An 11,965-nucleotide genomic window follows, 5' to 3' on the forward strand; every position below is an offset into this window, starting at 1 on the left:
TCATCTCACCGGGGAAGTAAAATGGCAGGGTCGGCCTTCCCCGATGACTCCCCCTCCCCCAGAATGCCCTGCGACTCTCCTTCCTCCTCCTCTCTCCCCGCCCTCTTTGAGTGGCTTCGTCCTTTTCCCTCCTCGCCACCGAAGATAAATGGTTTCCCCAGTTCCCTGAAAACCCCACTCTTGCAGCTGCCTACATCCCCTCTATCCGTGTCAGAAAATGAGGCTGGTGTTGCCCCGGTCAAAGCCAAGGTGTTGTGAAGCTGAAACAGTGTTTCAAACATTTCAAACATAGGTACCATTCACTCGAACCCAAAATATCTCAATCGATCAACGGTATTTAGAGCTACCCTGAGGACGGTCTGTACTGCCCAGCCTAACTCTTGTTGTACAATCAAGGGCTTACCTTGCCGTCTGGAGTTTTGTTTTCCACCCATATTTCTTCAGTGGGAGGTAACGTTGGTGTTCCGGGAGCGCTAACCGGAGGCAGACCGGGTGGAAACATCATACCAGGAGGTGGTGGCATGGTTCCCATGGGAGGAGGCATAAATGGGGGTCTCTGTAAATTCATATAAGAAGAGCAATAGTAACCTATCAAAAACTCTCCCGAGCGCTTAGTACAGTGCTCTGCATACAGTAAGCGCTCAACAAATGCAACCGAATGAATGACTCCTTTCCAATAGCCAGCGTATGTTTTTTCCAGGTGGGTGAGAAATGTACTTGACTGGGAATCGGGAGAGCTGGGTTTCAATCCCCGTTCTACCTCTGCCACTGGGGGGAAAGGTTTCTGACTCCACTCCCGCTTCGGGCACTTGGGGAGGTGGTCAAGTCCGGCGGGAATCCTGAGAAACGGCTAGCCAATGTGGGCCGTAAAGGTGGCAAGGATTACCGACGCTACCGCCCGCTGGGTCGTGGCACTCTAGCAGGACAGGGGCACTAAGCTAAGGTCACTGCGGCCTTAGATGGGTTAGGCACAGAAACAGAGGCCCGAGGGGCAAGGCGGTGGGAGCGCTACAGCAGAACTGGCTGTACTTAGCACTCTTTCATTTAAACACCATCTTCGTGGGACCGATTAAAGGTGCACCAAGTCCCCGTTTGGTGATTTTTCTGAAGGGTTTTTAAATGTCATTTTATTTGGTACTGTACCTACCGATTTAATTTTTCCATAATGCAAACGGATGATGTAAAAGGGTGCTGGCCTAAAATGATGAGAACGGCATTTCTTAGGCACTTAATCTGTGTCAAGAACTCTTCGAAGCACTGGGATAGATACAAGCTAACCAGTTTGGACACCATCCCTGTGTGGGGCTCAAAGACTAAGAGGGAACTGAGAATTCGCCGCTCTGCCCTCGTCACAGATGAGATATAATAGCAGTGACTCACTCAACTGTAAAATCATTTTTTTTCTGTCACAGCACAACCACTTGGGGTGGTTATTACTCCATTACGTCCCTAGATCCAGTTCTATCACCACCCTAACTCTGGGGAAAAAAACCCACCCCAAGTGTTCACTTTCTTAGCAGACCTCTTGGACACACGTCTGGAGTCAGTCTTGGCACCAACGTTCCTAGAGGGCTGAAACCTTGGCTGACGTAGTCTCGACCAACTAGCGTGTGCCCGACAGGTGAAGAACCAACATAAATCATTCTGATGAGAAGCAATCATTAGTGAGTTTGGTTTTTTTACCTGCAGGTGGGGAGGGCCCATGGGTGGAGGAATCCCTCCTGGAGGAGGCATCGGCGGCATATTAGGGTCGAAAGGAGGGCGTCCAAAGGGGGGTCGAGGTGGTGGAGGGGGACCTCTCATCATGCCAAAGGGTGGAGGTGGACGCATGAGGGGCGGTGGGCCTCGCATAACCGCGTTGGGCGGGGGAGCTGGACCCCGGAACCGCAGGGTCTGCTGCTGAGCCATTCTGTGCGGGAAGACAAACATTCAGAAGTTCTTCCAAGCTGAAAATCACACTGCTTCATTCAATCACGGAGCCCTAAGCCGAGGGGGGGGAGAATCCTGAAGGGTCATTTAGCTTGCCTTCCCCTCCCTTGGGCGAGGACGGCCTTTAAATCATCCTGGAGAGAGGAGCTGTACTCTACTCGTGCAAAAGTTTGCCCAGCCTCGGGAGGGGGAGGTTATCGCTCCCTAATCTAAGTCCTTCCGGCTGCAGTAGAAGCTTCCACCACGGTTATCAGTCGTAGACACCATCTTCCTTCCCAGTCTTGAATATATCAGGACAGCTATGAATAGATAAATCAGCAGAGGCGAAATAAATCTGGCCATTCAAAAACTTCATACAATCGATCAATCAGTGATATTTATCTAGTGCCTACTGCGTGCAGAGCGCTGTCCTAAGCACTTGGGAGAATACGGTGAAGTTGGTACACGCAATCCCTGTCCGACAGCTTACAGTGTGCAGGGAAAGACAGACATCACAATGAATTACAGATAGGGATAAGGATATATACGGAAGTGCTGGGGGGCTTGGGTGAGTAATCCACGTGCCTAAGGGGATACGCAGCAAAGTGCACAGTCAACAGAGGGGAGGGGAAATAAGGGAAATGAGGGTTGAGTGATTTTAGGACTAGAGTCCAGGAGTTATCGGGCACGTCACTGCCAGGCCACCCACAAACCAACTCTCTAGGAATCCCCTAGTTCGAATCACTTCACCCAGCTCCAAAACCAACTCTAAACCATAAAGTCCTCTCCTTCCCCCAAGCATGAAGTGCAAAAGACGCATCCAAGGCCCAGATTCATTTTTTAACTGCTCTGCACACTGAGCTGGAAGTGAGAGCTGGGATATCAGGGGCTGCCGACAGCAGGTGTCTGCCAAAAATAATCCAGATTAATCAGAGACCCGAGAATACCAGGATCAGGCAGGTGAGGCTGCACTCTATTACTTCATCCCCAATTTCAACATTACCAATTCTTCAGGAGAAATACTCCCAATCACTATTCCTTTTCCTTAAGGAACCCATAATTAGACATTCTATTCAAGTGCGGGCCTACAGCACTGAACCAAAAAGGATCAATCGATCGATCGGTGGAATTTACTGATGGCTCGCTGTGTGTGGAGCACTGTTCTGAGCATCTGGGAGACTGCAGCGCAACAGAGTTGGGCATGCTCCCTGCCCACAAGGAGCTCATCATCTAGAGGGTGAGACGAACATTAAAATAAATTACAGAAGGGTATGTACATACGTGCTGTGGGGCTGAGATTGGGGTGAATATCAAGGGCTTCAAGGGTACAGACCTAAGGACACCGGCGACAAAGAAAGGAAGGGGAGATGGGGAAACGGGGGCTTAGTAGGGGAAGGCGTCTTGGAGGAGACGTGTGTGGGCCGTGTTGTAAAAGGCAATCAGCTCGGCAAGATGGGACGGGGGCAAGCTGATGGATGCGTGTGTTCAGTTTTGCCAAATCTAGTATTTTATTATCCAATTTATACACTCTCGCCTCGTAAAATAACCCAACCAGAATAAATCAAGCAATTTTAGAGGGGAAGAACTACGTGAAACCGTTCTTCCCAGAACTGTAAGTCACCGCTCTTTTCTGACTCCTTTCTCTACAGTGCTCTGCACACAGTAAGCGCTCAATAAACTGGAGATTGACTTGACCTTTGATTCTGCAAGGAAGACGTCTCTACGATTCTTTTTCACCCATGGGGTAATTCATTCTATACTATGTCGTCCCCTCCCCCCCCCCGGCCCTCTTCAGATGTGCCAGGCTACATCTATCCCAGATTCCCGAGCCCCCGCTGAAGCCTCGCTCCCTTCCAAAGCCTTTCCCTCCTTCGTTTTCTCCTCCCCAGGTCCCCACTTTTATACAGATCATTTTACATTCTCTAGCTAGGTACTTACTCACCTTTCTCTAGTCTTTTCGTTCCCCTTCTAACTGTAAACAATTTTATTATGTCTTTAAACCCACCCCCCGCCCTCAATCAGACTGTGAACGGCACGGTGGCATGGACTGGATCGCGTCTTTTACTCGGATTGTACTCCAGGCCCTTACAACAGCAGAATCTCCGCAGGCCGGGGCTCTAAAAACACTAACGATAGACTGCTGCAGCTTCGGGCTGCTGTTGTGGATGCACTTGTCTACTCACAACCGTTCGTAGCACTTTTGCACATATCAACTTACACAAACACTGACTTATAGCCATATATCAGCTTCTTTTTCCTATCGGTAAATGACGTCGGTGTCCGTCCGCCCCTTTAGAATGCAAGCTCCCTGACGGCAGGGATCTTGCCTAACTTGATTGTGTTTCCCCAGCACTTAGTATATAGTACCGTGGTCTGTACACCCGGGAGGAATTCAAGAAATACAACTGATTGATAATCAGGTTGGGAACTGAATAAAATCTTTCAAAACGGAGTCAAACTCTTTTTCTGCACTTATAAATCGGCAGAGTGCTTTTCATTTTCTCTTTCTAGAATCTTATTTCTCTAGACCTGCCACTGCCTTCACACCTGCAGAATGACACTTAGGACATTAAATTTCTTTATGAACGCTGAATTGACAACTCCGTTTACTGAAAACTTCCAAATCACCCCGTAAAACTAAGGAAGCAGGATGGGCTTCTCAGGCTCCTCCTTCAAATCCCCTCTCCAGGATAACAAGTCAGTCAGACACGGTCAACAGTAGTAATAATAATAATGTTGGTATTTGTTAAGCGCTTACTATGTGCAGAGCACTGTTCTAAGCGCTGGGGGAGACACAGGGGAATCAGGTCGTCCCACGTGGGGCTCACAGTCTTCATCCCCATTTTACAGATGAGGTAACTGAGGCACAGAGAAGTTAAGTGACTAGCCCACAGTCACACAGCTGAGAAGTGGCAGAGCTGGGATTCGAACTCATGACCTCTGACTCCAGAGCCCGTGCTCTTTCCACCGAGCCACGCTGCTTCTCCAGCAGTAGAAGTGGCAGTCACTGGAGGTGCTCTGCAGGTTACACAGGAAAAATATGGCACGGTCTCTGCCCTCAAGGAGCTTACAATTTAACGGGGGACAAACACAAATTCACAAATGTACAAATAGGAAAAAAGTTTGCATAAGCCGCGAGATAGGCATAAAAAGAGAGAAACGTAAACCCACAATTTGCAGAGGCGTTAGGGAGTAGCTGACGTGACTGGAAACACCAATCGGTGGGTATTTACTGAGCGCTTACTATATGCAGAGCAGCACTCGGGAGAGTACAATATAACAGAATTAGCAGATATGTTCCCCGTCCCTAACCAGTTTAGAGGACACCAGTCTCTTGGGACCCACCTGGGCAGGATTCTTTGAGTAGGTAGGTCTTTAAGCAGTTTTGAAGACATTCATTCATTCGACCGTACTTACTGGGTGCAGAGCATTGTACTAAACGCTTGGAGACATTTCGTGACAGCAAACCTTCTCTTACGCAATAGTGGGGGAGTAAAAAAATAAGTGATAGGGAAATAGGAATACTTTCAAAACCACAGCTAACCACGAACTGGACCTCTGAAAAGATGTCAGTGGTGACAACTGCTTGTAGGTAACAGGAACGCTTAACAAGCCTAATTAGCTTAGCACAGTGCTCCGCATACAGTAAGCACTCAATGAATATGACTGATCAGAAGTAGATACAGTAAGTGATCAATACATATGACTGATCGGAAGTAAAAATCCACCTCGGTGGCCTTCTGTGACGCCTATTAAATCTCAAAAGGTTTGCTAAATGAGAAAGGTTCGCCTCTGTAATAAAATGCGTTTCATATTGCAGCAAACAACCATATTAAGCCCCTACTGCCTCCAGAGCTCGGTCCTAAGTGCTTGGGAGAGTGGACTAGAGGATGCATAAACCGTGCCCTAAAATGGCTACAATCTAATGAACAGACCGTGACACATTATCTACACTTGGGAAAAACAGAGGAATGGAGAGGTGGAAAAGTATTTAATAGTAGAGCATTAGAAGCGGGATGTCAGAAGGACCGTGAAGACGGGGAGGGCTGTGGTCCCGGCAGATTGGAGGGGGAAAGGAGTTCCCGACAAGAAGAAGGGCACCGCAAGGTAGCAGAGTCAAGAACAATAATAATGTTGGTATTTGTTAAGCGCTTACTATGTGCCGAGCACTGTTCTAAGCGCTGGGGTAGACACAGGGGAATCAGGTTGTCCCACGTGGGGCTCACAGTCTTAATCCCCATTTTACAGATGAGGGAACTGAGGCACAGAGAAGTGAAGTGACTTGCCCACAGTCACACAGCCGACAAGTGGCAGAGCTGGGATTCGAACTCATGAGCCCTGACTCCAAAGCCCGTGCTCTTTCCACTGAGCCACGCTGAATGATGGTTAGCTTGGGAGGAATGAAGGGTGCAGGCCGAGGGAAGAGAAGGAGAAAAGAGTGGCTAGGCAAGAAGGAGAGAGAAAGAGAGCTGATGAAATGCCTTAAAGCTAAGGGAAGAATTTCTGTTTTGCAGGTAAACATTAGACGTCTTTGAGAAGTGGGGAGTCATGAGCAGAATGTTTTGGTTTTTTTTTTTTAGAAAAACGATCCCGGTCGCAGAAAGTATGGCAAAGAGACGGCAGAGGATGAAGGCAGGGTGGCCGGTGACAAACTTCATACGGCAGTCAAGCCGGAATAGTGCAAGTACCCGGACCGAGGTGGTAGCCATTTAGCTGGAGAGCAAACCATGTAGGTGGTGACAATAATAATAATAATGACAATAACAACAATTGTATTTGTTAGGCTCTATCATAATGAGGCACAGTACTAAGCACCGAGTAGACACAATTGAATTTTAGATCACCGTCCCTATCCCACATCCTACATACAGCTCAGTCTAAGGGGACCAGAGAACAGGTACTTAAACCCCATTTTACGGATGAAGGCACTGAGGTGCACAGAAGCTCAGTGACTTGCCCAATCACACAGCAGGCAAGTAGCAGAGCCGGGATTAGAACGCACTAGGCCACGTTCGTGATCGAATGCGAATTCCTTCATTCGATCTGATGGCATTTATTGAGCGCTTACTGGATGCAAAGCACTGTACTGAGCGCTTGGGAGCGTACAAGAGGAGGAGCGTGGCTCAGTGGAAAAGAGCACGGGCTTTGGAGTCAGCGGTCATGGGTTCGAATCCCGGCTCTGCCACTTGCCAGCTGTGTGACTGTGGGCAAGTCACTTCACTTCTCTGGGCCTCAGTTCCCTCATCTGTCAAATGGGGATGAAGACCGTGAGCCCCACGTGGGGCAATCTGATTCCCCTGTGTCTACCCCAGCGCTTACAACGGTGCTCGGCACATAGTAAGCGCTTAACAAATGCCAACATTATTATTATTATTATTACAATGTAACAGTAAACAGACACATCCCCTGTCCCTCTGTGCGACGGCAGAGAGTCAGGGGTGGGCAGGGAGGAGAGCGGCGTTGTCGACCCTCCAGGAAAAAGGTGATCTTAGAATCGATCTGGGAGGCCAGATGAGTTCGGTTTCCAGCCGACTGAGTTTGAGGGGCTGCTGAAATATTCCCCGGGGCAGATGACCCAGCAGGAAAACACAGGATTGCAGGAGAGGTGGGAAGTCTGGACTAGAAAGACACATTTGGGAATCACTCCTGTAGCTGAAGCCATGGAAGCAGGAGAGGCCCTGGAGGAACCGAAACGATAAAAGCAGGCACCCCAAGTCTTGCGGGACAACCAAAGTGACTTTGACACCTCATCGTGGCAAGAGAACAGTAAAGGTATTTTTCCACCGGGTGCAAATCACTGTACGAGGCGTTTACAACTCCTGGCCGGTTCATTCTTGGCTCTGCAGTCGCACAACTAGACAGAAAGGATCTTCTCATCAGTCCTGGGAACGATGACAGGCCGTCCTGTGTTTCACCCCCTCTTGGATGCCTCGTCCCGGGTACACGCACGGTACCAGTAAAGGCATTTTACGACTGGGTGCGAATCCCTTTTCTAAGCTCTTAGAAGGCACCAGAGAAGGTGCAAGGCACTGTTCTAAGCGTTGGGAAGGTACCAGGGAAGCGTGGGGACACGTTTCCTGCCCGATTCATTCCCAGCTCGGCATTTGCCCCAACTAGTCAGACACCCTCTGCCGAGTGCTTGGTCCAGTGCTTTGCACACAGGAAGCGCTCCGTAAATATGAATGCATGCAATGACCTGGGAACGATAATAAGGTTGGTATTTGTTAAGCGCTTACTATGTGCAGAGCGCTGTTCTAAGCGTCGGGGGAGATCCAGGGTCATCAGGTCGTCCCACGTGAGGCTCACAGGCTTCATCCCCATTTTACAGATGAGGGAACTGAGGCCCGGAGAAGTTAAGTGACTTGCCCACAGTCACACAGCTGACACGTGGCAGAGCCGGGATGACAGACCGTCGGGTGTTTCACCCCTCTTTGACGCCTCATCTCGGGTACACTCAAGGTACCAGTAAAGTTATCTTACCCCTGGGTGCGAATCACTGTTCTAAGCGCTAGGAAGGTACCGGAGAAGCCTGCGACACGTTTGGCTCCCAGCTCAGCATTTGCAAAACTAGTCAGAAACCGTCTGAGCGTTTAGTATACTGATTCGCACCCCTTTTTGCCGCCTCCTCACGGGGACACGCAAGGTACGAGTAAAGGCATCTTACCCCTGGGAGCGAAACACTGTTCTAAACGTTTACGAAGGTACCAGAGAAGTGTGCGACACGTTTCATTCCCAGCTCGGCATTTGCACAACTAGTCAGAAACCGTCTAAGCGTTTAGTACGCTGCTTTGCACCCTTCGTCACGGGTACACGCGAGGTACGTGCGGAGGTATCTCAGCACTGGGTGCGCATCACTGTCCTAAGCGCTTAGGAAGGTACCAGAGAAGCGTGCGACGTTTCATTCCCAGTTCAGCACCTGCCCAACCGGTCGGAAACGGTCTAAGCGTTTAGTATACCGATTTGCACCCCTTTCTGATGTCTCGTCACGGGTACGCGTAAGGTACGAGTAAAGGTATCTTACCAGGGGGTGCCAACCACTGTTCTAAGCGTTAGGAAGGTACCAGAGAAGCTCGAGACCCGTTTCATTCCCAGCTCAGCATCTGCACAACTAGTCAGAACCCGTCGAAGCGTTTAGTACACTGATTCGCACCCCTTCTTGACGGCACGTCACGGGTACACGCAAGGTGCCAGTAAAGGTATCTCCCCTCTGGGTGCAAACCACTGTGCTAAGCGCTTGGCAAGGTACCAGAGAAGCGTGTGATGTTTCATTCCCCGCTCAGCATCTGCACCACTAGTCAGAGACCGTCGAGGCGTTCAGTACACCGCTTCGCACCCCTCTTTGACGCCTCATCAGGGGTACAGGCAGGGTACGAGTAGAGATCTCTGAACACCGGGTGCACATCACTGTTCTAAGCGCTTAGGAAGCGGCCAACTGCCTGATTGACCGAAGCGTGCGACGTTTTATTCCCAGCTCAGCATTTGCCCGGCCAGACGGAAACCGTCTTCCAAGCGCTTAAGTCTGGTGTTTTTCCCACAGTAAGCGCTCCTCCATAGATTCGCCTGACCCACTGACTGACCGACTGTCTGCCTGACTGACCCACATTGACTGACTGCATGACTGACTGACTGATCGTCTGCCTGACTGACCCACTGAGTGAATGACTGCCTGGCTGTCCGACTGGCTAACCGACCAACTAACTCTCTGACTGACCAACTGACTGACCGCCCGTCTGATCCGACTGACAGATCAACTGACTGTCTGACTGACCAACTGACGGCCTGACTGACCCACTGAATGACTGACTACCTGGCTGACCGTCTGACTGATGTGACTGACGAGAAGCGGCGTAGCTCAGTGGAAAGAGCCCAGGCTTGGGAGTCAGAGGTCATGGGTTGGAATCCCAGCTCAGCCATTTGTCAGCTGTGTGACTGGGGGCAAGTCACTTCACTTCTCTGGGCCTCAGTTCCCTCATCTGTAAAATGGGGATGAAGACTGTGTGCCTCATGCGGGACAACCCGATGACCCTGTATCTACCCCAGCGCTTAGAACAGTGCGCGGCACATAGTAAGCGCTTAACAAATACCAACATTACTATTCTTATTATTACTGATCAACTGACTGATTTTCTGACCAACTGACTGATCGACTACCCGACTGACTGGCTGTCTGACTGACCAACTGTGACTGACTGCCTGATCGGCTGACAGATCAACTGATTGCCTGTCTGACCAACTGACTGCCTGATTGACTGACAGATTGACTGGCTGTCTGACTGAGCAGCTGACTGCCTGATCGACTGACAGACTGACTGACTGACCAAATGCCTGACCAACTGACTAACTGACCGACCGACTGACTGACCAGCTGACCAACTGTCTGACTGATCAGCTGACTGACTGATCAACGGACAGATCGACTGTCTGACGGGCCAACTGCCTGCCTGATCGACCGACTGTTTGGCCGACTGACTGCCTGATCGACCGACTGTTTGATCGACTGACTGTGTGACCGACTGGCTGTTTGACTGCCTGAACAAGTAACCGACTGCCTGACTGGCCGTCTGCCTGACTGGCCGTCTGCCTGACGAACTGATCGACTGGCTGCCTGTCTGACTGACCACCTACCCGAATGACTGCCTGACCGGCTGTCTGGCTGCCTGAACAACTAACCGACTGACTGCCTGTCTGCCTGCCCGAACTGACTGATCGACTGGCTGTCTGAACTGTCTGTCTGACCAACCGCCTGACTGACCGACTGACCACCTACCTGAACAACTGCCTGCCTGATCGACCGACTGTCTGCCTGCCTGAACTAACGGACTGACCGACTGGCTGTCTGCCTGACTGAACTGACTGACCGACTGTCTGCCTGACTGACCGACGGCCTGAACGACTGACAAACCGGCTGTCTGCCTGCCTGAACTGACGGACCGGCTGTCTGTCTGAACTGTCTGCCTGACTGACCGGCTGTCCGTCTGCCTGACTGAGCTGACTGCCCGACTGTCTGCCTGCCTGAACTGACCGATCGTCGGCCTGAACGACCGCCCGCCCGCCCTGGGCCCCTCGGGACGTCGATCCCCCCCCCTCCCGCCCGAAAAAGGCAAAGTTTCCCGTCCCGAAACTTTCCCGCCGCGAGGCCGCTCGGAGATCGCTCTGTCCGTCCGGCCCGCCCCCCCCTCCCGTCCTCAGGCGCCCGACAACCGACGTCGTGGGGGGGGGGGGCGACGTCACGTGGCGTGACGTAACGTGACGTCACACCGAGGGGGGGTCCCCTACCCCAACGGCTCGCGGTGGGGGGGGGGGGGAGAAGGGCCGGGCAGGGTGCGTGGGAGGCGACGGCGGGAGGGCGAGGAGGAGGCGGCGGCGGCGGCCCTCCAGGCCTCGACGGGGCCTTCCCCCCCCCCCCCCGGACGTCCCTCCGCTCCCCGCGCGGCCCCCGCCCTCCCGGCCCCCTCCGTGCCGGCGGGGAAGGAGGCTTGGAGCGCGGCGCGCCTCACCTCAGCTCTCCGGGGTTGAAGCGCTCGCCGTCCCCCCCGTCCCCGCCGCGCTCCGCCATTCCACAGGGCCTCGCTGGCTCCCCTCCTCCCCGCGCCCCGCCCCGCCCCTTCCCATTGGCCGGCGGGGCCGTCGATCTCCGGCCGGGCGCCGGAAGCCGCCGCGGCCCTCGAGCCCATTGGCCGGCGCCCCCCGAGCCCCGCCCCCCGGGGGGGGAAAGCCCGCCCCGTCATTGAACAACGGGCCCGCCGACTTTAAAAGTGAGGAGAGGCCGCCTCGCTCATTGGCCGCCCCACCACTCTATGGTCAGGGCGGCCCGAGCGGCCGCAGGGCGAGGCGCGCCCCCTGGCGGCCCCCGGAGGCCGGGTCCGCCCGCGGACACGTGTCTCCCTGGGGCGGAAGAACCGACCGTTCATTCATTCGTTCCTTCCTTCATTCAGTCCTGCCTGCCTTCCTTCGATAAAAAAACTAAATAAATAATGATGATTGGTATTTGTTAAGCGCTTACTAGGTGCAGAGCACCGTTCTAAACGCTGAGGTAGATGCAGGGTCATCAGGTGGT

At 52.3% G+C, this 11,965-nt stretch overlaps 1 protein-coding gene across 10 annotated transcripts in view; it reads right to left on the reverse strand.

The window, feature by feature from the left end:
* Window positions 1-11,483, reverse strand: part of TCERG1 (transcription elongation regulator 1) — a 57,415-nt gene extending 45,932 nt beyond the window's left edge. For all 10 annotated transcript variants that reach the window (XR_003754438.2, XM_029050320.2, XM_029050317.2 and 7 more), the window contains exons 1-3: window positions 11,406-11,483; window positions 1,684-1,909; window positions 404-556 (exon numbers count right to left, since the gene is read on the reverse strand). Coding sequence is in view for 9 of the 10 variants with exons in the window: in XM_029050320.2 (XP_028906153.1) it covers window positions 404-556; window positions 1,684-1,909; window positions 11,406-11,464 (438 nt within the window). In the remaining variant the exon portion in view is untranslated. The remainder of the gene's footprint in view (window positions 1-403; window positions 557-1,683; window positions 1,910-11,405) is intronic.
* Between the last annotated feature and the right edge of the window lie 482 nt (window positions 11,484-11,965).

Source organism: Ornithorhynchus anatinus, chromosome X1, assembly GCF_004115215.2.
Source record: "Ornithorhynchus anatinus isolate Pmale09 chromosome X1, mOrnAna1.pri.v4, whole genome shotgun sequence".
Classification (NCBI taxonomy): domain Eukaryota; kingdom Metazoa; phylum Chordata; class Mammalia; order Monotremata; family Ornithorhynchidae; genus Ornithorhynchus; species Ornithorhynchus anatinus.